The 27307-nt window shown below is 40.2% G+C and overlaps 1 protein-coding gene across 2 annotated transcripts in view; it reads right to left on the minus strand.

Moving 5' to 3' along the window:
- Positions 1-26228, minus strand: part of asz1 (ankyrin repeat, SAM and basic leucine zipper domain containing 1) — a 79917-nt gene extending 53689 nt beyond the window's left edge. For both annotated transcript variants that reach the window (XM_080191716.1, XM_080191715.1), the window contains exons 1-3: positions 26120-26228; positions 9943-10090; positions 897-1019 (exon numbers count right to left, since the gene is read on the minus strand). In XM_080191716.1, the coding sequence (XP_080047842.1) occupies positions 897-1019; positions 9943-10090; positions 26120-26218 (370 nt within the window). In that variant the 5' untranslated portion in view covers positions 26219-26228. The remainder of the gene's footprint in view (positions 1-896; positions 1020-9942; positions 10091-26119) is intronic.
- Between the last annotated feature and the right edge of the window lie 1079 nt (positions 26229-27307).

Below are 27307 nucleotides of genomic sequence, written 5' to 3' on the forward strand. Positions count from 1 at the left end.
AACAGATTATTTATAAACATGCCAAAATTAAGGATTCTTTCATGTTCTTCTGCCGTATCAATCCAAAATCTAACTCCATCAGAATGTTTAAAAGCCAAATTCATTTCATGGGCAGGAGATTCCGTTGACTCATTTATCTAATTCATTAGCATTCTTCAGCTCATTGGAGTTGAATATCTCTGCCTTTTTCCGAAGAGCTTTCCAGAGTGATTAATGGATAGAATTAAACCGGTACAGAGTTATTTCATTCAATGTCTCCCATTCCTTTGGTACATCAACATTTACAGTATTATACAAAATAAGCTATTTTTCCAAATCACATGCAAATTATTTTCATTAATGTACTACTAATGCACTTTCTATTCATTCTAAATAATTGGGTTTCATTGCTTCACAAATTAGCAGCTGTTTTCGTTTGAAGCAGAATCCTATAAAATAGCATATTTCTTTCAGTCAACTTACAGTATTGTCCCATCATAATTCACTTTCATTTAATCCAATGTAACCGGCACAACCATACAGCAGCAAAGTTATTACTGGTAAAGATTGGATTTCAAAACGCTTGCCTTCAAGGCTTATTTGAAGAAAATACTTCTTCAGTTATTTACACAGAATCAATATGTAGCTTGACAAACTGGATTACCATCAGGAACTTTAAAAAATATCTAGTCTTTAAGAATTTGCCTCATATGTTTCATACATAACTAAGACATTGTACCCTCAATGATATCACAATTAACTTCCACCACTGAAAACATAATTCTATTTTCTGCAATTGAACATAGCTTGTAATGTACATTTAAATTGTATTTAATTGTTTTGGACCTTTCAATCCAGGCACATACATTGCACAGGCATTTCAGACAACTGCAGTTCAGAATAAAAAAAAAACTTACCTTTTGCAAAACTTGCATTAGCACCTCTATCAAGAAGAAGGCGAGTGATTTCAAAGTTAGCTATACTTGCAGCATACATCAATGGAGTCCAACCAAAGCCAAAACGTGTTTCCACATCTAGACCTGTTGTAAAATTTGTAAGTTAGAGTATCAGGTTTAAAAATAGATATAAAGTTTATATTCTAGAGTGGCTACTAAAATTACTTTAATATCCTGAATTTTTAATACTTATTCACGTCCCAAGAAACATTTATTCATGCTGATACGACTGCATGTGCCCTGAGGAAATAATTTACAAATCTTTCAACAAAGATCAATGAAGAGTGGCAGCTTAATTCCCACTTTATTCATAATGGCAATTAACCAAGCATGCACTATTCAGTTTCATAGGAACTTCTCAATATCTAAAGATTTCAGCATAGACGTAGATCTAATTGTACATTTTTAAATTATGATAAGTTGCTGTGCTGAAATGAAATGACAACGAGCTTCGAATTCTATTTAGTTTGCATCAGGACACTGAGAACCGCTTAGTTGCCTTCTGAAATATTTATTCAGTTGGTAGCACTATGGTAGCAGTTGATGGTAGTATTGGACAAATTATATCCCAAAGTGAAACCTGACTTCACAGTTCCTAACTTTTTTTTCAAAGACACAAAGTTACAGAACATATTCACAGGAGTCCAATTAATATTTAATAGAAAGAATATTTGTAAAGGCAAGAAAAGTGAACTATATTACACTGGACAAAAAGGCTAGAAAGAGCTCCATATAAACACAAGACACCAATTTAAATTCCCACTATTCCTTCACCCCAGCAATATATTTACAGACCCATAAACCAGTGAAGAATTACCACTCATTGATACAAAGGCTTCTCACTTGGGACTGGCAGAGTTGCAAATGGTTTTTTTCTGGTGAATTCTGGTGATTCTTCAAAATCAATGAACTTTCAACTCCTTTCAACCCATCTCTAACTTCAGTGGTTGTATAACCTCATGAAATATTTATATTTCATAAACGGACCCAAAAGATTGGAAACCTTTTAGTCCCAGGTCTGTGCAGATTTCCAGGCACCAAGATTCATAAGCAAAACCTAAATAAAACTGAAACCATTTTTACCTTAACACACAAATGTACACATATAAATTCAACTTAAAATTATAAATTGTTCGTAACAGTAGACAAATTGTTTTCAAATTCCTCCATCTCCACTTGCCATCTCTGTAACATCCTCCAACCCGCTGAGATATTTATATTCCTCCAATTCTGACTACCCTGATTAGTTTCATCCCACCAGTGGTGACCATGCCTTCAGTTGCCTAAGCCAAAATCTGTGGAATTCCCTTCCTAAAATCATTCTCACGAATGCTCTTGCTTTTTAAAAGATGTTCCTTAGCATCCATCTCTAGTAATCTCTCCTATGTGTCTCAGTATCAAAAATTGTTTCACAAGATCTAGGTGATTTTACTAGATTAAAAGATGCTATTTAAAGGCAAACATTTTTTATTTGACTGATTCTGCCTACATTCATGTTGAAAAACAATCTCAATCCAGTTTACTGCAAACTCAAATCAACTTGGATATCTCACCTAGATTGGCACTCATTCCTACTTTTAATGGGATGGAGATATATACAGAATATCAAGCATTGAATTCTTTTCTCTGTTGTTTTCTATGAGCAGAGAAAAATAAGTTAAATCTGCAAAGAACAAGTATGCTTTTCAAATTTGGCATGATTAATATTTTGTTGCTACATTATTGAAAACAAAATGCCAGTTAAGATTATTTACACATTTAAGCACATTGGTGTGATTTGTACCATCAGAAATATTCAAGGTACAGTCAATAGATTGAATTGAAAATAGCAACATTAAAAACGTCCAAATAGCTGAAGGAAGCAATAAATGAATGTAAACTAAATTCTATTAACCACGTTATGAGCGTAGGAACCGAGGTAGATCATTTAGCCCGTCCTGCTTGCTCTGCCTTTCCACAAAATGAATGCTGATCTGCAACTAATGATATATATCTATCTTTTCTCCATGTTCCTTAATCTTATGGCTAGCAAAAAAAAATCAATCTTAGTTTTAAACTTAATAATTGATCGAGCATCAACTGTCTTGTGTGGAAGAGATTTCCAAACTTCTACCACCTTCTGCGTTAAAAAATTTCATTCCAGATAGTTCTGGATATAACCAAATTTGATAATGCCTAGCCCACATTTTCCAACTAATGGAAATAGTCCCTCCAAATATGCTTTATTTGCTCCCTTAATATCTTGAAAATTTAGATCAAATCATCCCTTAACCATCAAAAGTTCAGGTACTACAACCTTTGTTTATTTAATCTCTCCTCATAACTCTTAGGCTGGGATTTTCCAACCTTTCCCACCAGCAGCATGTTTAGGTCCTGCTGGAGGCAAACCCCCTCCCCCCGCAATGGGTTTCCCGGCGGTTCAGCCCGCGAGTAATGCAAATGGGCATCAGAAGAGCTTGCTGGCAGCCAATGGTGAGCCAGCTCAGCCACCAGGAAGGTTGCCATGGGGATCCCAGAAAATCCTGGCCTTAGAGTCTGGATATCATTTTATTATCTACCAAAGCTGTTCCATTAAAGAATTTTATCAGAATAGGTTAATCACATATTGCAGAAGTTATATGAAAGGCAAATTTCTGAGAAGTTTTGAATAAAATAAACTGTATAGATATTTGAAAAAAATACCCAAATGTTAACCAGCATGAACATGGGACCAATAAATGGTTGATAAGAACTTTGCTGCCACCAACTGGTGCCTCAATCTTCAAACTAGGCTCGTATACATTTGAACAGCACAATTACCAAGAAAAGTGCATGATCTACAACAAACGTAACACAGGGATACGTTCAAACCTATCTGAAGGGATTACCATGTGCCAAGAATTAGGTATTCTTTGTGTCAAGGATATTCGTTCAATTATTACTCTTTATTCAATTGCAAATTATTTATACACAAAGCCGATTTACAATAGTACTATTCAGGGATAGCTAGAGGTGTGTTCTTTCAAATGCTTTGCAGTGTTTTCAAGAATAATAATTTATCAACGTTGGGTGCAACCTTGGGATCCAACAATAACAGGAAGAACAAGAGGCAAAGCCTGCAAGCATTGGGTTGAGACCTGGGATCATGAAGCATCAGAAAGGGATGGGAGAAAAGAATCTGGAGGTAAAGGAGGCTTTTGGAAGTCTGGTGCTGGCACAGAATCCAGCTATCTTAAGAGTTAGAAGCTCTTGTAGATTGTGATCAATGCTACTCCTCGCACCTTTTTAATGCCTCATGCTGCATTCCTTCTTTACTTCTTCCCAACCCATCTGTCATCCTTTTTGAACAGTCACCTGTCCTCCCACAATGCTTTTATCATTGTCAGCTGATCATTGCCTTTAAGCATTAACAGCCCTTAATATCAGTGAGTCTGATTTATACTATGTTCAACTTCCACAGCATTTAATTTCTATAAACAAGAATTACGTCAAAGTACTGACATAACGATGCTTTCAAATGATCATGTCCTAAAATGCTTACTGTCTTTCTCAGAAAGGATGTATTTTGTAAGTAAATCTGGAGTGAAAAAAGCAGGAAGATTCTGTGATCAACACAGACAGAATTATTGGATTTGTTCAGCACTTATGCTCCCTAAGCATTTTTTAATGATAGGTCTGACTGGCTATTCAGAATAATTGGTCATTGAGCTCTGTATTTATCAAAAACAGAGTGGCTTATTAGGCTTTTTAAGAGTCAAGTACATTGACATGGAATAGGCCAGGCCAAATAAAGGTTTCCTTACACAAAGGGCATTGGAGAACAAAACACTGCAGATGTTGGAAATCTGAAATCAAAACATTCAGCAATAGGTGGCGAGAAATGAGTTAACATTTCAGTTGTAACCTTTCATCAGAACCGGCAGAAGTTAGATACATAATCACTTTTAAGGAGGTAAAATGGGACAGGAAGGAAAAAAAGAAATGTCTGTGGTCGGATAGAAAACAGGAGACATCAAATGACAAAACAATTTGTGGGAATTACTAAAGGGAGTGGCAATGAGACATACAAATAAAATATTCTTCCTGAGGAGGTATAAATGGCAGAGTAACTAACAACTTGAAAGCAAAAATGAGAAAAAATAAGGTTAAGGCTGAAACCTGCAAAGGGGCAAAAAATTACAATCTGAAATTATTGAACTCAATGTTGAGCCAGGAGGTTTTAAGGTATCTAATTGAAAGGTGACGTGCTGTTCCTTGAGCTTATATTGGACTTCACTGCCAAATACAGGAGGTTGAGGACAGAGAAGTCAGGATGCGATCCAGTTTTTTTTTGTGTGGGGGTGTTGTGTGTGCATATGTGTGTGCGCACATGTGTGTGCGCACATATTTATTATATGTTCAACTAAATTCAAGTTCTCAAACTGCCATTATGGAGTTTGAACTTGCATTCACTACATTAGATCAGACACCTACGTTACTAGAGCTGGAACATAATTCTTGAGTGCTAGCATAATGGTTAAGCATGACAAACAGGAAAGGAATGCAAGACAGAAGGTTATTGCATATAATTTTTGCACCTAGAGAGAGTTTGATGCAGTGCCTTCTGACATTGCATCTGCATATAAAAAAATTCTGTATGCCGCTTACATGGTCAAGTTCCATTTATAAAATTTAAAAAAAGCACAACTAAAAATGTACAGATCAGATACCAGATAGATAAACAGAAAAAACTGTAACAAGCTACTAGGATTTTTAAAAGAAACAAATCAAACATAAGTGATCAGAAAAATCTATCAAAAAAAGGGGAAACCATGTCACCATTCCAAATATTTGGTTTCTTACTTAATCAGAGGACATTTTCCAAAAGACTTTTGCAACGTATGAAGAACATAATTATTTTTAAACAAAAGCATTTGAAGAAAAGCGAATGAATTACCTTTGCAATAGCATTTTTTAACATCTGAACTTCTACTGTTTTTGATGAGAAGCTTGGTGTTACTTAGAAACGTGGGTTGATGGGTTTTTGATAAGAGAGGGGATTAAGGGTTATGGGGAGAGGGCGGGAAAGTGGAACTGAGCTGCGACAGATCAGCCATGATCGTATTGAATGGCGGGGCAGGCTCGAAGGGCTAGATGGCCTACTCCTGCTCCTATTTCTTAACTTACGGAACTTCCCAGAGCAAACAATAATAGCTGAAGTGATTTAACAAGGTAATCAGTTGCAACTTTCAGCATGAGCTGTACTTGTGATTCCCAAAGTATTTTTATGACCAATGGTAGATTGAACAAGGACCACATGGCAGAATTTGCTATTTGTGAATCCCATCCATTGTCCATCAATGAAGAAACTACCAGCATCCCCAACACATTTCACAAGTAATCGATGTTAAACACACGTTACACATTTGAAATTTTGCAATTATTTACAATTTTCTGTTTTAAATGATTAGAAGAGGTATGTTTCATGCATTCGTTTCTGAAACAGAATTTAAAAAGCAGCCAGTAGCAGAATTGCATAGTAATGCAATTTTGGAAGGAAAACACTGAATAAAGGTCCTAATTTAAACATTTTTATTTACGCATTAGCATTTTAATGCTACCAGGCAGTGATATCTGTTTCAAAGAAAGTTGTGAATTTTTCAGTTTTACATTTCATTATCCCCACCCCTTAAACAAACCGCTGATTTGATATTGTTGAGTTATACTTCAAGAGGTTTTACAAGATGTTTTGTCTGATGTGCTACAAAGGTCAGACAAGCCCTCTTGCTCTAATGATTCATAGCATGACCTACTGCACAAAGTGATTTCTGATAGCACACCCTGAGAGAACAATGGCCTTTGTTTATTGTCTCTGACTTTACACTTGGGCTTTGACTACACACCCACACCAATTCTTAGGAAGATTAATATCTGTTATACCAGGCAATTTAATCAAACTAAATTTCCAAAGGTTCAGTCACACTTTTACTGTTTCACAGTAGAAGTACAATTTGTATCAGGTAGCACAAAACACAAATGTCTTCAATCCGTTATGAAAGAGTGAAATAGACAAAACTAAGTTTCTCTGCGGCCTCATTATATTTTGTAGATTCTGCAGTTGAGTGATAGATGGCAAAGATTGTTGTCATAAAATCCCATCCAGCTGCAGTTGTTTCGGGATTGTGTACTACTTCTCAACAACATAATTTGCTTGTTGCCTCTACACCCATTGTGCTTGGTCAAAACCGTAACTATGTCAGAAATATCCAAGACTGATAACTCTTGCATTCTGAAATCAGCGTTGCCTTTTGAGAAGCAAATCTGTTGAAATAAAAAGGTCCAGCAGCTGAATAGGAAAATGAGTAACTCGATTTTATGTGGTAAACAAACTCGTCAAATAGCATTGCTGAAGAGTCCTTCCTGCTTTTTAGTTTAATGAGTTTATTATATATGATGAGTCAAGCATAGGAGCGGTCCAATCACATAAGTACAAATATAGAAGTGCATTGAAAAACACATGGCAGGAATAATCAATAAGGGTGATCCAAGCTAAAACTGGCCTGAATACAATGTGACATCAATTCATTTCCAGGAGTAAATCACAAATGTACGCAGCATTTCACTTATTGCTTTCACTCAAACTCTGGCCTAAAAAAACAATGTAGCATCTGTTTTACAGTTGTAAAACAAGTGGCTATATGTCTAATGTGGCAGTTGACATGCATACACTCATTTCACACTAGAGTGCACTGCACAGGATGCATTCAAAAGCCTCATTATAATATTTAAATTAAGGTTCTCACGGTGGGATGCCTTTGAGAAGATGGTCTGCCCATGTGCTTGACTCATCATTGAACTAAAAAGCAGGATGGACCTTTCAGCAGCGCTATTTAAAGAGTTCATTTACCATATAGAATTGAGTTGCTCATTTTCCTTTGCAGCTGCTGGTTAACTGCTGGGCCTTTTGTTTTTTTGTCTTCTACAATTCTTTTGTGACTTTTGCTAGTGCTGGATTGCATTGTCTGTCTTCAAAAATGTAACTGCAGTCATGGGTGGCCTGGTAGATCTGCCTTTGGAACTGGAAATTGAGGAAGATCAGCCAAGACGACAAGGAAGAGTAGAGAATCTGTAGAGAGGTGGGAATTCTGCAGGGTACAATAGCTAGGGTGTCTTTGGGAAACATTTATTCTACTTTATCTTCACTAAGATAATCTTTCCGACACCATTTCACTAACACGGCTATTGTCAAGCTATGTCACCGGTTACAGTCTGGAACCAGGACATGGGCGACATTTGGTTCTCAAGGGCATGTTTGTGCCATAAAAGATGTTGCAGGCTTCAACAGGTAGCATTAGTGACATTTTCCAGTTTGCTGTTCATTGTTATATCAAGAAGCACTAGGCTGTCTTCATTGTAACGCATTCCATGGCACCCAGGTTTTGTGTGCTGCCTTCATCTTTCTGAATAGAAATTGATTCCGCTTCCCCAATATCCAACTTGATCATGACCACAGATAGCACATCTGCAAATCTGCGCCTGGTGTCCAAGCAGCAGTCATGTTTCATTCAGTCAGTGCGCCAATCCTCTGTGTTGCCTTTAGACAGGCCAAAAAGATAAAAGCAAATTACTGCAAATGCTGAAATCTGAAAAAAAAAGCTGGAAAATCTCAGAATGGCTGACAGCATCTGAGGAGAGAGAACAGAGCTAATTTGTCAAGTCTGGATGACTCTGTTAGACACGGTAAGAAGTGTCACAACACCAGGCTAAAGTCCAACAGTAAATGCCACTAGCTTTCGGAGCGCTGCTCCACCAGAATCCCAGGCACAGCTATAGAGATGTCATCATCAGAAGTTTCACTTTAGTAGCCAGTTGATGTGCTTAAGCACTGCTTCCACTATTTGGGAAGAATTTTTCAGTACACGTTTGACATTAATTATGATAATAAGTGATTATGATAATGAGGAGGAGAACGATACATTTAGGCCAAAATTTTCCAACCAACAACCTTTATGGCACAAACACGCCCTTGACAACCACAGACGCTGTTAGCCACTTACCTGGCAAAAGAGCAGCGCACCGAAAGCTAGTGGCATTTACTACCAAATAAATCTGTTGGACTTTAACCTGGTGTTGTGAAACTTCTTACTGTGTTTACCCCAATCCAATGCCAGCATTTCCACATCATGACTCTGTTGGAGCCAGACAGGCCATAAGAGAGACTGGTTACTGAGTGTCAAGGCGTACCCTCTTCATTACTCTTGCCAGAAACCCACGCACAGTTACAGAAATGTCATCATTGGAAGTTTTACTTTAGTAGCCAGTTGATGTGCTTAAGCACTCTTCCACTATTTGGGAAGAATTTTCCAGTACAGGTTTGACATTAATTCCAGGTTTATTGTTACATGCTGCAAGCTTCACAACTTAATGATAATGAGTGATTAGCATTTGCCACCATTTGGGCAGCTGAGGTTTTGGTAGGAAAGGGGATTAAGGGTTATGGGGAGAAAGCGGGAAAGTGGAACTGAGCCACTTCAGATCAGCCATGATCTTATTGCATGGCGGGGCAGGCTCGAAGGGCTGGATGGCCCACTCCTACTCCTATTTCTTATGTTCTTAAAATGATACATTTAGGCCAAACTTTTTCCACCGTTTACACCAGCAGGGTTTTCCCTATCCTGCTACAGTGAACAGAGATTTGGCTTGTCGCCAAATTCTCCATCTTTGCTGCAGCGATAGGGTGGAGTGAATGGGCAGTAATATCCCACCCAAATGTTAAAGGCACTGTATAAATCCAAGTTGTTGTCAGTGAAGAAAATGGGCAGCACTGTGCACCAGTATCCTCTCTGACAACCAGTTTTAATATCTTTTCTATTACTACCTCGAGGTGTTTTATATGTTATATATACTGCCCTCCATTGGGTAGGGAAAACAACATTTTATTCTCAATTAGTTACAAGTAATTTGTCCGGTGTATTGAATTTAGTATGCATAGCAGGACAACAGTATCCAAAGTGTAAAACAGTATAAAAATAAAGTACTGCTTTCTTACCAGAATTTAAAATTTGTTCAACCAAATGTGCGTTTTGTGATGCTAAAGCTTCTTTCAAACTGCCTGTCTCCTTATTGTTCCCTTTTTCCTTATGGTCTTTTGATACTTCAAGTTCTGAATCAGCTCTTGCTTGGTATGTTTTTACTGCCTGAAAGAAAATAGAATGATGTCTAAGAATAAAGGAGAAAAGTAGCATTGTGCATTGAACAAGTAACTGTTCATTAATACAATTAAAATTGATAGAGCAGACGCAGCACTGTTTCATTAAAGGGAAGTTGTGTCTGACAAATTTACTGGAGTTCTATGAGGATGTGTCTAGGGCGGTGGATAGAGGAGAGCCGGTGGATGTGGTCTTTCTGGATTTTCAGAAGGCGTTTGACAAAGTACCTCACAAGAGGTTATTGCAGAAGGTCGAGGGACATGGAGTTGGGGGTAGGGTGTTAGCGTGGATAGAGGATTGGTTGTCAAATAGGAGGCAGAGAGTGGGGGTCAACGGGTGCTATTCGGATTGGCGGATGGTGACTAGTGGAGTGCCCCAGGGGTTGGCGCTGGGGCCTCAGCTTTTTACCATTTATATAGATGATCTGGAGGAGGGAACCGAGTGTAGGCTGTCGAAATTTGCTGATGACACCAAGATTGGGGGAACGGCAAATTGTGTGGAGGGTGTGGAGAGTCTGCAGAAGGATCTAGATAGGCTGGGCAAATGGGCCAGGAAATGGCAAATGGAATTTAATGTTGGCAAGTGTGAGGTGGTCCACTTTGGTAGGAATAATGGTAGGAAGGACTATTACTTACGTGGTGAAAAACTGCAGCAGGCAGCGGTGCAGAGGGACCTCGGGGTCCTTGTGCATGAGTCGCAAAAACCCAGCTTGCAGGTGCAGCAGGTGGTCAGGAAGGCGAATGGGATGCTGGCCTTCATGGCAAGGGGGATTGAATATAAAAGTAGGGAGGTCTTGCTGCGGCTGTATAGGGCAGTGGTGAGGCCGCAGCTGGAGTACTGTGTGCAGTTTTGGGTGCCGCACCTGCGCAAAGATATTTTGGCCTTGGAGGGAGTGCAGAGGAGGTTTACTAGACTGATACCGGAGTTGAGGGGGTTGAGCTATGAGGAGAGGCTGAATAAACTAGGCTTGTACTCGTTAGAGTTTAGAAGAATGAGGGGAGATCTCATTGAGACATATGATGAATGGGATGGATAGGATAGAGGTGGAGAGACTCTTCCCACTCAAAAAAGACAGTAGGACTAGGGGGCACAGCCTCAAGATAAAGGGGGGGGGGTGCGGTTTAGAACGGAGTTGAGGAGGAACTTCTTCACTCAAAGGGTGGTGAATCTCTGGAATTCTCTGCCCGTTGAAGTGGTGGAGGCTGCCTCGCTAAATATTTTTAAGACGCGGGTTGATGGGTTTTTGATAAGAGAGGGGATTAAGGGTTATGGGGAGAGGGCGGGAAAGTGGAACTGAGCCACGACAGATCAGCCATGATCTTATTGAATGGCGGGGCAGGCTCGAAGGGCTAGATGGCCTACTCCTGCTCCTATTTCTTATGTTCTATGTTCTTAAAAAACATTAGCAATCCTAGCTTTGCAGTGGGCAAAAGCATGGTGTTGCTATTGAAAGTGAATAAAGCTGTCCACAGATAGGTGGCTTGACAGCAGAGATTTCCTCTCTTTCAATCTGAATCCTTCTAGGATCAATTTGTCCAACTGGCTAGGCAGTAGCAGTTTGACACACAAATCGAAGAATTCCCATAAACAGCAATGCAGGAAGTAAAAAGCAGGGAATATAAATCAGAGGGCTTGTGGGGAATTAGTGATGGAGAGTAGGGTTATGCTGGATGAGTTAAACAGGTATTTTGCATCAGTCTTCACTATAGAGGACACAGGTAGCATCCCAGAAATAGCTGTAAATCAGGAGCTGGAAAGGGGAGGTGAACTCAGGAAAATTGCAATCACCAGGGAAGTGGTACTGAGCAAATTGTTGGATCAATGAATTGACAAAACCCTTGGTTCAGAGGAACTTCACTGTAAGGAGTTAAAAGAAGTGGCTAATGAGATATTTGTTTTACTTTCCAAAACATTCTAGATTCAGGGAATGTTTCTTTAGATTGGAAAATGGAACTGTTTCTTTAGATTGGCAAATGGAACTCATTTATTAAAAAGGGGAAATAGAGGACAGGATTTTACAACCTCGCTTGGGCGAGGCCGGAAATTCTCACCTGAGGTCAAAGGAGATTTCTATTGTTGGAACCTCGCCCATGCTGATTCTGTGGCAGGCGAGATGGTAGCGTTCCAACCAAAAAGCAGAAAACTATAGGCTAGTTGGCCTAACGCCTGCCATATGGAAAATATTACATGCCATTATGAAAGATGTTCGAGCAGGGCACTGGGAAAAATCCAAGGCAATCAGGCAGAGTCAACAGATTTGTGAAAGGGAAATCATGCTTAACCAATTTTTTGGGGTTCTATGAAGAAGTCGCATGTGATGTGGCTGGAGGGAAACCGGTGGATATATCGTACTTAGATTTTTAGAAGGCAATTGATAAGGTGCCACATCAAAGGTTATTGCACAAAAGCTCTCAGGGATAACGCATCGTCATGGAGAGAAAATTGGCTAGCTCACATGAAACAGAGTTGGCATAAATAGGTCTTTTTCTGGTTGGTAGGCTGTGACAAGTGGTGTGCCACAGGGATCAGTGCTGGGAGCTAAATTTTTTACAATTCATACAAATGTCTTGGATGAAGGGACCAAAGGTATGGTTGCTAAATTTGCTGACAACACAGATAGGTAGGAAAGTAAATTGTGAAGAGGACACAAGGAGGCTACAAAGTGACATAGACAGGTTAAGTGAGTAGTCAAAACTATGGCAAATGGAGTATAATGTGGGAAAATGCGAATATGTTTGTTTTGGTGAGAAGAATGAAAAAAGCTCATTATCTAAATGGAGAGAGATTGCACAGCTCTAAGATGCAGAGGGATCTGGGCATCCTAATGCATGGGTTACAAAAGACTAATATACAAATATAGCAAGTAATTGGAAAAGGTAGTAGAAAGTTATCATTTGTTGTGAAGGAATTGTTTAGAAAAGTAGGGAGGCTAAGTTTCAGTTGTGCAGGGCAATGGTGAGACCACATCCGGAGTATTGTGTACAATATTGGGAGAAAGTACACTAAAATAATACTAGGAATGAGCAGGTTGCTTTAGAAGGAGAGGTTGGAGAAGTTACGTTTGAATCATTTAGAAGAATAAGAGGTGACTTGATCGAAACCTGAAAAATCCTGAGGGCTGTTGACAGGTGGATGTGAAGCAGGTGTTTCCTCTTGCCAGAGAATCTAGAACTAGGGTAACTGTTTAAAAATAAGAGAGAACATTTTTCTCTGAGGGTCTCCAGCATTCTCTTCTCCAGAAGGCAGTGGCAGCAGATTCTTTGATATTTTTTAAGGAAGAGCCAGGTAGATTCTTGATTAACAAGGTGGTGAAAGGTTATGGGTCAGGCAGGAATGAGGGGTTGAAGTTACAATCAGATCAGCCATGAACTTATTGATGGCGGAGCAGGCTTGAAGTACTGACCCACCTAAGCTTCCTGCTAATTCATATGTTTGTATTGAAATCATTGTTACTGAAAGCAAAATAAATTTTAGATACACACATGGGGTTAAGGAAGAAACTTAAATTTCAGAACAATATCTTTTTGAAAAAAAGTTGTATTTAATTGAAAATCTGCAATGTTTAAATGTACTGGGGAATGGAACGCCACATGTATAACATTAGCTTTTCAGGACCAAAGAGTTTGCTTGGCAGTTATCACACTATGTATGCTATTAATCCTGATTGAACAGCAACTCAAATTTTTGTTGCTTTTCCACAAAAATAGATGAAGTTCAACAAATAGGTGATTCTGAATTGTATCGATCTGCAATATCGATTGCAGAACCCAGTGAACCCAGTTGTGCAGTATATCCCTCGTAGCAACTCATGGATTTCCGTGTTTAACTGCCTGTATGTAGATAGCAAAAATTGCTGTCAGATTTACAAGGTACTGACAGCCATGCCATAATTACTACCTCAAATTCTAGGCCAATGTCTTTCTGCTGTTTTGCCTGTTTCATGTTGATGGATGGAATCAAATGGAGCCAGGATGGAGGGAAGTAAAGAAAAGTATGAAACAATATCAATGTTTTGCCAACGACTTCAACCTTAAATCACTCAGTGATGCTACTTCCCCATATTGCAAAGTAGCTACCCAGTCCAACAGAAATATTTAATAAATGTGTTGCAGTTGATAACTGCAAAGTATTCATAGAGTCATATAGGTTTACAGCAATGATAACAGGGCATTGGGCCCAACTTGTCCTGCCACCCCTTTGTTTGTAACCACTAAGCTAGTCCCAACTGCCCATGTTTGGCCCATATCTCTCATTAGCCATCATACCAATGTAACCATCTAAAGGCTTTTTAAAAGACAAAATTGTACCCGCCTCTACTACGACTTCTGGCAGCTTGTTCCAAACAGTTACCATCCTGTGTGCGAAAAAAATGTCCTTCTGGACCCTTTCTGGAGCGTGGGCTGCTCTTGGAAGTCCAGGAGTGGCCTAGTACTTCATGTCGGTGTGTGTGCTTGATCCTGGACCGGTAGATGGGCGCCGCAACAGCTCAGTGACTAGCACTGCTGGCTGTGCAGACACATGGATTTGGGCCTGTGTCTGTGGGAGTTTGCGCATTCTCCCTGTGATTGTGTGGGTTTCCTCCGGGCACTCCGGTTTCCTCCCACACCCCAAAGATGTGCTCTTAGGCTAATCGGTTTTTACCAAATTGACACTATTTCTTCCCTGAATCTGACTGAGTAGGGTTCCATTCGTAGACATGCAGGGTAGAATCGGTGTAGGGTGATGCGGCGGCGCGGGCTCGTTGGGCTGAAGGGCCTGTTTCCCGTGCTGGGTTGTTCTTTGTTCCCCTCTCACCTTAAACTATGCCCTTCAGTTTTAGATTCCCCTACTTTTGAGAAAAGATATTGACTATCTAGCTGATCAATGACACTCAATATTTTATAGACCTCAAAAAGATCACCTCTAAACCTCCTACATTCCAGAGAAAAAAGTCCCAGTCTGTCCAGCCCTCCTTATAACTCAAATCGTCAAGTCCTGATAGCATCCTTGTAAACTTTTTCTGCACTCTTTCTGGTTTAGTAATATCCTTTCTATAATAGGTGACCAAAACTGTACACAATATTCCAAGTGTGGCCTTACCAGTGTCTTGTACAACTTCAATAAGATGTCCCAATTCCTGTATTCAAATGTTCTGACAAATGAAACAAAGCATGCTGAATGCCTTCTTCACTACGCTGTCCACCTGTGACTCAAGGAGCTATGAACCTGTATCTCTAGAACCCTTTGTTCTATAACACCCTCCAATGCCCTGCCATTAACTGAGTAAGTCTTGTCCTGGTTCGATCTACCAAATTGCATCACCTCACACTGATCTAAATGAAACTCCATCTGCCATTCGTCAGTTCACTGGCCCAATTGATCAAGATGCCACAGCAATCCCCGATAACCTTCTTTACTGTCCACTATGCCACCAATCTTGATGTCATTGGCAAACTAACATGCCTTCTAAATTCTCATCCAAATCACCGATTTCTGAGGCACACCAGGGGTCACAGGCCTCCAGTTTGAAAAACAACCTCTACAACCACTCTCTATCTTCTGTCAAAAAGCCAATTTTGTATCCATTTAGCCACCTCACCCTGGATCCCGTGAGATTTAACCTCATACAACAACCTATTATGCGGTGCCTTCATATACTGCAACATCAACTGCACTGCCCTCATCTATCATCTTGGTTACCCCTTCAAAAAACTCAATCAAATTTGTGAAACATGATTTTCCACTCTCAAAGCCATGCTGACTGTCCCTAATCAGTCCTTGCCTCTCTAAATGCCTGTAGATCCTGTTTCTCAGAATATCTTCTAATAACTTACCCACTATAGATGTGAGGCTCACTGACTGGCCTGTAGTTCCCAAGCTTTTCCCTGCAGCCCTTTTTAAATGAAGGTATAACATTTGCCACCCTCCAATTTTGAGGCACCTCGCCTGTGACTATCGATGATTCAAATATGACTGCAAGGAGACCCGCAATTTCCTCCCTAGCCTCCCACGGTGTGCTAGGATACACTTCAACAGGTCCCAGGGATTTATTTACCTTGATGCACTTTAAAGACTTCCAGCACCTCCTTCTCTGTACACTCCTTGCGACATCACTATTTATTTTCTCAAGTTCCCTAACAGTAAATACTGATGAAAAATATTCATTTAGGATCTCACCCATCTCTTGTGGATCTGCACATAGATGACCTTGTTGATCCTTAAGAGGCTGTACCCTCTCCCTAGTTACTCTTTTGCCCTTTATGTTTTGTAAAATCACTTTGAATTCTCCTTTGCCTTATCTGCCAAAGAAATCTCATGACGCCTTTTTGCCTTCCTGATTTTTCTCTTAACTCTACTCCTATGCCCTCTATACTCTTCAAGGGATTCACTTGATCCCAACTGCCAATGCATGTCACGTGCCTCCTTCTTCTTGACCAGGGCTTCAATATCCCGGGTCGTCCAGGGTTCCCTATTATAGAACAGTATACAAAATTCCTAGAATAATTGATAAATTTGACATTGCTTTCATTCCTAAAAATCCAACTTTTATAATCAAAAGTGTTGGTTTACAAATTCTGGCCTCCATGCCAAATAGTCAAAGTGAAGATACCGACTGCCATTGTTCACCCTTCCATGACATCAGTGCCACACATTTACTGTCACTCTGTCAGTTGCTATGGGAGACAAAGTAGAATGCCCTCCCTTATGCCAAACAATATACCTACTTTAAACTCTCACAAAGCCTAAATATCAGCATGAATTAACGATATTATCAACTAGAATTACAATTTAAACATAACTGATTCAAGTTACACAAAGCTAGGAGATTTAATCTTTAAAGATCATGATAACCCAAGACTACTCGAAAAAAACTGAATCAGTTGAAGGAAAGCTACAGGCACACCAGCCCTATTAACGCTGTTTCCACCCACTCCAAGAAATGTTACTCTGCAATGCTCTGTGTAAAAATTAGCAATGTTACTTTGAATGCTATTGTAATAGAGTTGCTGAGAATCTGAGGAGAAATGGCACTTTCAGTTTTTAATTGTAAAATTAATCAATGCATTCTGCAAAATGGCTGCTTATATAGCATACTGTCAAACACACAATCAACTAATGGAGTTGATTTTTTTGTATTGCACAGAGTCAAATGCCAAAATTTTACTTGGGTGTCTGATGGAAATAGTATACTATAACTATGTTCATAGCTAAAAGATCAAATTAGCATTGCAAACTGTTTCTTTTCTTGATTGCACTGATACAAAAGGTAAGGCCTCTTGTATTTTCTTCCATAAAATTTGCCATGACCACAATAATGGAACAAGACAAAAGGGCAATTCTAAACTAGAATTACTAGTTAAAAACACGTCACCAAACTGACCCAACTCTCCTGTGAAGCTGTGTAAATATACAGATATCATAGTACAGTACTGTACTACACAAACCAGCAGATAACCATGAAATGTACAGACAATTACTCTTAAGATTTCTGAGTACTTATAAACAAAGTATATACAATTAAGACAACAAGTGGGTGTGTTCTTACGAAACTACTTATGGAATAGAGCTAAACTACTTATGTCTGGCAAAAAAAGTGCTTTCTGAAATTCTAAAGAAAAAATTATCAACAGGTTCTGATCTTAACTACTATGCATGGGAACACTGGTTAACTACAAACATGTACTTGCAATACACCTTTCTTTCAGATGCCAAGAACATCACGCAAATATAAAAGTAGGACTGTTAGTCTAATTTGCCAGCTCATTAAGTAGCAGTAAGTGAACTACATGTACCATTGCATATGTAAATAAATCCCTTAGAGTGCTAACGATTAAGGCACAAGTATACTTATAAAATAAGAAATTAAAATTTGAAGTATACATTACACTCTTCCAGCTGGAACTTTTCTGTCTTCTCTTATACTATTATATCATTGCAAATATAATTTTTTAGAAGCTCCAACAAGTAACAAAGCTACAGTCTGCAATGAGGTAGAATCTAAAATATGCTGCATTCATTTTAAAACATGTTATCTTGAACACCAGGTACCAATACCTGATCATCAGCCCTGGCTATTACATTCCTAAATCTGGCTCCCTTAGCCTGGCGGCAGACCTGTAGTCCTATTGATTTCCTTTGGATTTACAAGTTTGTTGCTGGGATAAAGAAGCTGGAAGTTAATTTACAGGTGTTAGGATCCAGAATCTGAATCAGGCAGTTATAGAAATAAAAACCAAAGATTGACCGATTAAGTCAATATTGGGCGAGAGTTAAAACAAGAATTAATATTTGAGGTCCTTGAACAGCAAGCAGTAAAAGTGCTGTACAGTAAGCTTTACCTTTGAAGAATGAACACAAGATATGATCTTCACAACAGTTCACAATTCATTCATCCAAACTATAAATTGTAACAAACAGTTATTAAAGCAGTTTATTTTCCACACAAGCTGCGCGCACTGCAGCAGTGGCTCACTCACTAGGCAGGCAAATAAACAAAGATGGTTCTCAAATAATTGGTCATCTCCAAAGCCCAAAATCAAACATTGTAATCGTATAAATCACATCAAAAATATTTCTTCTTTTAACCATTAATATTCTCCTACCTTGAAAGCCTGACTCTTGCTGGTGTATGTTCCAGAGTAGCGTACACCCTCAAGTATCTCGTCCATATGCCTAAACAGTAAGCGTCAGCAGGCTTTTGGACAATCAGCCAACTTGGGCCCACAGCCAAGCCAGGTCTAGGTCTCACCTGACTTCCACACGTGCATTTCGTCGCAAGGGTGGTTGGTTGCAAGAATTCTGGCTGATTTTCCTCTCCCTGACCTAGAGGTGGTACGATTTCACTGCCCTGATCAAACATGTCCTATCCTACTGGTACGTATAGCTCACTTCATTGTTGGTTTAGCCAGCTAAGTCAGGCAAACCTACTTGAGAATATTTAATAAATCAGAAGTTTATTACTTGGTTTTACAAATGTGAGGCTTTGGAACTTACGTCGCAAAGCAAAGTAATCTTCCATCCAGCTCGCCCAGTCTGCTAAATTAACTTAAATTCTACTAAGATTAGGCAAAAATGAACGCAGACGTGCATTTACATTCTAGGTCTTAACCACATCAAAAGCAATTCGGAATATAATAAAACTGAATACTGTAGTGGTGACTTGAAATTTAAGGTTTGGTAATTATATTATTTCTGGCATTAGACCAGGGTCTTTATGCGAGTATAATTCTAATATATATTTCTTTGAACAATTCTTATGACTATTTATCAAAGGCTCTGATGTAGAACAATAAAAAATGATTTTGAAATATTGACCATGTATGCTAATATTCAGTTTTGCAACGTTTCTCAGGCAATGAGATGCCTCCCGAATGTCAAGCCACCGTGTAGATATGGGGTGGGGGTGGAGGAAAGCAACCAAGGGAAAAAACAGCTGCAATGTAAGCTTCTTCCCGATCATTCCTTAAATTGGGTAGTGGGGGGGGAAACGACACGATTTTTTAAATATTAAAATTGTATAGTGCATCAATTGTCAACGAACTAGTGCCACAATAAGATGCAAAATCACCTTCACCATTTCTGTTCCAACGTCCTGACTTCATCCAGGATGAGAAAATAAGATATGAAAGGGCAACTGAACTTAGAAAGGTCAGACAGCAATCTCGGACGTGGATTCAGGAGCTCATTTGTATAATACCTGCAGACAGCTTAGATCAGCTTTCATGAACTGCTTAATTTTTTGACCATTCCAAATCAATATGACCAAAGCACAATGTGACAAATGTATTTTTCTTTGCCAGTCCTGATAGTATGAGTGAAAAATATTCCACTGGTATTCACTGAAGCCCATTTTTAAACATGCTATGTCTCCACAAAAGTCTTTCACAGAATGTCATTTTGACAAAGCAGCTCTTGCCAAACTTGGGTGATACATGTTTTATATTCTGTGTGGTTGGAGAATTCATATTCCATAGGAGTCTTTATAATTCAATTAGAAATATTACAGATTAAGAATCTTAATTATTAGTCGATCTTCCATGGTCTTTAGGATCTTGCATAGCCCTCAGGTGAGGGGAATTAGATAACAGAGGCCAGTTATATTGGGCACGCATGCATAATTTAAATCCCATTACAAAGTTATACATTTTGCACTTATGGATTTATAACGGCAACGTTAAAATGTGTTCACAATTATAATGAAACTGCTTTTCTTACACTAGCAATGTTCTTTCATGATAATTAACAACATAAATGCATAGAAAGCAGAGAAGAGAATCTCCACTTTCTAAATACTTTACAAACTATCCAAAGGATCCAACCCAGTTTGGCACTGCATTAGATTGCCTTTCCTACTGTGCCCAACTAAAGTGGTGGAAGACTGCCCCTTCCGAGGATTTTCACTCCACTCTGCATTGGGTGAATAGAGGAAAAAGCTTGAATTCGCCTTGCAGATGTTAGATGGAACTGCCAGCTGAATTTCAGAAATACCACTTCTCGTCCCCATCTTTGTTAGCACTACTCTTGACTATTCTAACAAAATCAGCCCCTCACATCTACCCTCTGCAAACTTCATCCAACATCCTACTACCCATGACCAAACTGTGCTCGCTAACCTACAGTGGCTCTGTGTTAAGTAATGCCTTGATTTTAAAACTGTCATCCTTATTTTCAAATCTCTCCAATAGTTGCACCTCTCCAAATTTCTAATCTTCTGCCCCTCCCAGATATCTGCACTCCTTTAAATTCTGGTCTCTTCAACACTCCCATTTTAAATCACTATCATTGATGGCTAAGTCACCAACTGCCCCAAAATTTGGAATGTCCACCTCCTCCCCCAAAGTTCTCCACTTCCATACCGTGCATTCTTCCTTTAAGGTGCCCCTTAAAACCCACCTCTTTGACAAGGCTTTGGGACTCAGTTTGCCCCTGTGAAGCTTTCTGTGACATGATATATAAAAGACATTATACTAATACAGGCTACTGCTGGAACAGCATGCACACAAAATGGTTTTATGATACATAATCTTCATCACTATTTGAAGTCAATGCTAAGTTGAAATCAATTTGGAATCATAAGACTTGCATCATGTTGTGCATATTTTGTTTTATGTAGTAGCACTAAGTTTAGCCAACATTTAAACCTCATAGTCGAGGTGTACAATGAGGTCTTTTTCTTTTTGGGCACAAACAGAAAACTGGCAGTAGATTGGCCACCTGTTATATGGCTTGCTCAATTTTCATTTCCACTTAAGTCAGAAAGATTGGTGATTAAAAACAAAGAGGTTAAACTTTAATAACGCAATATCAATATACCAATTTAATTTAGGTCAAACATAAAACAACTTGCAATTAAGAAACATCTAACATCAGAAATATCAGTAACATCAGAAAATGTCACAACAAAAGTTGGCTACTAGCAGCAAATTGCTACTGTATTCTTATTACTGTTTACCGTATTCGTTAAGCATCCAGTTGTAATGAGTAATGTGGAAAACTGCACATCAAGTGGCTTGGGTTTATTTAATATTTGCATTTTCAGCACACTCACTCACATTACTCACTTTCACCTAAATTACAGATGACCAATCATTACACTCCCAAATAGGGAGGGAACTGGACCCTGTGCCTTAACTTCAGATCTGAAGCTACTACTCATCACATTTAGTAAGTAAAAGAAATTACTGGATTATATATAACTTCATGCCTCCTTGTCTTTCTAGAACAGTATATTAAGTATTATTTAATCCAATTCTGTTACCTTCAATTTTGATAAAATTCCCTTATTGACTCCAATTAGTGGTTTTGGATGGCAACCAGTCAGTTCAGAGTATTTGGCTCTCTAACATCCAGTAAAGCAAGGAGCTGCACAGAGGTCAGGGGTGAGGAAAACATTCACGTTTCAATTAATGAGTGGAAATATGCAAAACTTCCAAACTAGATAAGATGATGAATGCAGAACTCAGCAAAAAATGAGTAGCCTCAGTCGACTGCACAAGATTCTCAAGTACATGCTATAAGGTGTGTTCAGTTTTGCAGCAAAGTGTTTTCCTGTGTTAAATGTACATAAAACTTTTTTATATAAAAAACACATCTATTCTCATAAACCTGATCCAAAAAAAACAAATCTGTACAAATATTCACTTCTGAAAAATGTGAGATTTACTTTTCCATATCCAAAATGACTTCAATAGATTACTCAAAGTAACTGATTGCGTAAGCTTTTTACCCAACATGTGTAACATTTTGCCATCTCCTATATTCTCATTATTTCATCCATAAAAATCAAGAATTATTAGTGCAGGAAAAGTTGGCAACTGACACCAATGACGGTGAATTGGGACAGTCACCTACAAAAGATGCTAATTGAAAGTTAGCATATTCATACGTGTGTCTATGCACATGAAGACAGACAGAAATGAAATGGTCAAGGACAGAGAAGGAGGGATCCTCTTTACCCTACTGGATTTCATTGGGATTTTATTTTGTACATAACTTATTGCAGCCTGCACATAGATTACTTTCCCATTTGAAGATTGAGAAATTTCCATACAAAGCAGCCATTCTTGCTGTTGATTTAATTGACTGTCCTTTGCTCAAGATCTTTTTAACAAGAGTAACACATACCACTTACCTGTTTATCTTCAAAAATAGTGATCCTATTACTGTCATTAAACCAGTTTGCTACTGAAAATTAAAAGAATGCCTAAAGCTTAAATGTTTCAAATCAACACACCACTTCAGCTGCACAAACAATACACAAAGAAATTAATTTTGCTAAACTTGCCTTTTTTTCTGTTTCTACATCATTTCAAATGTACCTAAAGAAAATACTCTACAAAAGCACATTATGTATATCCAATTTGTGGCAGTAATCTGGGGAACATGCATCATAGTCTATCAATTCATAAAGCAGTTTTTAATCAGTGTTCTTACATACAAGAACACTGGATAAGTTGGCAATGAAAAACTATTGCACGCCCTCTGTGCTTAAATACGAGTGCTCTTTTTTCTGTACTTCACTGCCACCTGTTGGAACTGCCTACCATGTTTTGTGAAAAAGTGGATTCCTGTTCCATATTCATGTAAATACACTTTATGGCAAAGTTGGAACTTATGGATTTTGGAGCATGGGAGACCAGCAAAGAGACAATGGAGAAATTGAGAAATCCTGAATGAAGTTTTCAACAGTAGAAAGCCTGAGACAGGTGAAGTTGTGGAAATGGACGTTAGCAGTCTTGATAATGGGAAAGATGTGGCTCTTGAAATTTGGTCCTGGTTCAAATGGAATTTCAAGATTCACATCATGTTCTGCCTGCCACAATGTCCCAACAGAATGCAATACAGTCAGGGTGGCATAGAAGTTTATGGAAGGCTAAAGACAAGGGCTTTGGTCTCCCTGATGCTCAGTTGGAGGACGTTTTGACTCAGTCATAATTTTAGCTTAAAAGTTTATTTATCAGTGTCACAAGCAGGCTTTATTATTAATACTAACACTGCAATGAAGTTACTCTGAAAATCTCATGGTCGCCACACTCTGATGCCTATTCAGGTATACTGAGGGAGAAGTTAGCATGGCCAATGCACCTAGCCAGCACATCTTTTGGACTGTGGGAGGAAACCAGAGCACCCAGAGGAAACCCACACAAAAGCAGGGCGAATGTGCAAACCCCACAGACAGTGACCCAAGCCAGGAATCGAACCCAGGTTCCTGACACTGAGAGGCAGCTGTGCCAATCACTGTGTCGCCATGCCGCCAATAATAATTTTCCATTACAATAGTTGAATTTAACATTAAGAATTTGCTCATTATTAGGTAGGCAAATGCAGCAACATACAACTAGGAAATCAATGAGTATCCTCTTTCTGTTTAGCATCAGTTGAGAGGGGAACTTTGGTCAGGACGTCCCTCTGTGAATACAACACATCTTCAGCATCTAATTGAATGGGAATATAGTTCAACATCTTAAAGAAAATCTGTCATTCAATTCTTTTACTCCGCATTTTAAGGATGTGCTTATTGTTACATCTGTTGGGCTTTTGAATTGTGTTTGAGATAGTGCTGCTAAAATGTTCGGCAGCACCTTCCTGTATTGCATCTTGGGCAGGGCATTTGTTTCAGTATCTCTCTCTCCTCTTTTGTCCAATAAGCAGGTCACCAAAACATCAACAGGCACTTAACACAGACAACATTAATAATTATGCACATGAATACTTTTATATCATATTTTGGTTGAAGCAAGCTCCTAATATCCTGTTGTGCCTCTTCATTACGTTAAGATAGTTTACTTCCATCTTTGTGTATACTTGTGAGAGTGGGCTGCATGGGATAGTGATCACTAGACATCTCCCTCCATCCAGCAAGGCTTGATGGTGACTTCTCACCATGTGTTAAGAGAACAGAAGCAAGGAAATGAGCCAACTCTTCCCTACTATATGTAGTTGTATTGGGTGTGTGGAGTTGTTCACTGTCACTTCCTTCTCTGAGTAAAGATTGAGTGGTGTGATACCTTGCTCCTCATTAAGGGTGTCAGCAAGAAACATATTTCTCTCTTCAGTGTGAATCTTGGCACATACAACACATAATAACTTGATACAATATAAGCATTGTGATATGTCATTTTCTGATTTCACTGAGTCATAAGAGCTTTACAATGTGCAGGTGCCAGTGTTGGACTGGGGTGGGCACAGTAAGAAATCTCACAACACCAGGTTAAAGTCCATTAGGTTTATTTGTTATCATGAGCTTTTGGAGCACTGTTCCTTCATCAGTTGAGTCACTTGATGAAGGAGCAGCACTCCGAAAGCTCATGATACCAAATAAATGTATTGGACTTTAACTTCGTGTTGTGAGACTTCTTAGAGTTTTATAGATGGAAAGAGGTCCTTTGGCTTATCTTGACCGCACCAGCCATCAAGCACCTATCTATTCTAATCTTATTTTCCAGCACTTGGCCCACAGCCTTGCATGCTATGGCATTTCAAGTGCTCATCTAAATACTTCTTAAATGCTGTGAGAGATCCTGCCTGTACTATCCTTTCTGTTTGTGAGTTCCAGATTCACATCACCCTCTGAGTGCAAAAGTTTTTCCTCACAACTCCTATAAACCTCCTGCCCCTTAACTCAAATCTATACCCCCTGGTTAATGACTTCTCTGCTAAGGGGAAAAGTTCCTTCCTAGCCACCATAAGGCTCTCAAAATTGTATACACCTTAATCAGGCCCCTCCTCAACCTTCTCTGCTCCAAGCACCACCAGCCTATCCAGTTTCTTTTGATAGCTGAAACACTCCAGCCCAGGCAACATCCTCATGAATCTCCACTGCACCCTCTTTCATGAAATCACTATCTTCCTATAATGTGGCAACCAGAACTGCATGCAGTATTCTAGCTGTCTAACCAATGTTTTATACAGCTCCATCGTAACCTCCCTGCACATTTGACACCTCAATTGATAAAGTCGTGTCCCATCTTATCGACCTGTCCTGTTGTCTTCAAAGATCTATGGGCATACACACCAAGGCTGTTCTGAATCTCTGTATGCCCTAGGGTCTAACCAATCATCGTGTATATTCCCTTGCCTTGCTAGACCTCCCAAAATGCATTACTTCTAATTTTTCAGGGTTGAATTCCATTTGCCACCGTTCTGCCCATCGAACCAGCCCATCTGCATCATCCAAAGCTTTGCTCCTCACTATGTCTGTGGGTTTTGTCTCATATTTTTCACAGTGTATATGAGATGAAAAGCACGTATTTCAACCCAAGTGGGTTCAGATATTTCTCCCTCACAGTTTGGTAGGGGTGGTTATCCACTGTTTGGTCAAAGTTGGGACATTTTTCTCCCTCCCTCCCTGGGTATTACTGGTTGGGGTATTTCCTGGGGATATAACTGGGAAATTGGGCTGTGCCAGTGTTTGTGCTTCTTCGCTCACTCAGGGTTCAGGTGCTCAGACTCTCTCTTTGCCTGGAGACAGAGAGGCAGGTTCTTTTCTCTTTCTAAGTGAGGCTTTCTGGAAATTTCTTCCTTCTCTGGTTTCCTCACCGTTACTTGGAAGTCATCGTACGTATCACAGCCCAGGTACCAGCCATCATCCGAATCGTCGAGCTCCGCTCCAGCCGCCACGCACCTAACCGCCGCCATCACACCTCCGACCCCCTGCAGCCCTGCCTCTCAGCCCCGCCCCCGGGATGGAGGTCCATGAACCCAGCCCCCGCCCACTGCCTCTCAGCCCCGCCCCCGGGACGGAGGCCCATGAGCCCAGCCCCCGCCCACTGCCTCTCAGCCCCGCCCCCAGGACGGAGGCCCATGAGCCCAGCCCCCGCCCACTGCCTCTCGGCCCCACCCCCGGGACGGGGCCCACGGACTCAGCCCCCGCAGGCCCTGCCTCTCAGCCCCGCCCCCGGGATGGGCCCAAAGTTCCACCCCCTGAACTTAGCCCCGCCCACCGAGTCTCAGCCCCGGACCCTCTAGAGGAAGGCCACACCCATCGCCCCTCAGGGAATAGCTGCACCCATAGCCCCGCCCCATAACACTTCCCCTGACCCTCAGCCCTGCCCAGGGGGCAGGACAATAACGATAGCCCCGCCCTCTTGGTCCAGCCCCGCCCCTTGGCGCCCCTTGGGTCCAGCTCCGCCCTCCCGGCGGCCCCCACCCCCCCCCCCCCCCGGCCCGGATGATGGCCACACATCTGATCGATGGCGACACCCATAATCCGCACCACCTGGTCCCCACCCCTGGGCTCGGCCCGCCCCTTGGGACCAGCCCCGCCCCCTGGGACTAGCTCCGCCCCCTAGGACCGTCCCGCCCCCCAGGGTCCGACACGCCCCCTGAGTTATGACCACATCCATATCCCCGCCTCCAGCCCCGCCCTGATCCCTGGCTCCTTCCCAGCCCCTCCCCGCCCCGCCCCGCCCTAAGCTTTACCCCACTCATTAATTGAAGTATGTCCCCTACCCCTTAGCTCTCAAATATTCGGCACCTGACTACCTACAGGTAAATGAGAACTTGTAGCAAAATTGTCAAAGTTGATTTAAAAGATTTGCTTGGAATTTCCCTGCAGATAGTGAATAGAAAATATCCCCCCTCAAAAACATCTTTATAAAATTGTCAATATTCAACTGGCCTGAGTCTAGGAAATGGAAGCCCTGCCATAGTACTGAAGAATACTTGATGGGAAGATGGGTATAAATTTGCTGTGGCATGCAATGCATTCAAACATAGTGTTTGCCC

This window comes from Carcharhinus amblyrhynchos, chromosome 6 (assembly GCF_965287045.1).
Source record: "Carcharhinus amblyrhynchos chromosome 6, sCarAmb.v2.hapA, whole genome shotgun sequence".
NCBI lineage: Eukaryota > Metazoa > Chordata > Chondrichthyes > Carcharhiniformes > Carcharhinidae > Carcharhinus > Carcharhinus amblyrhynchos.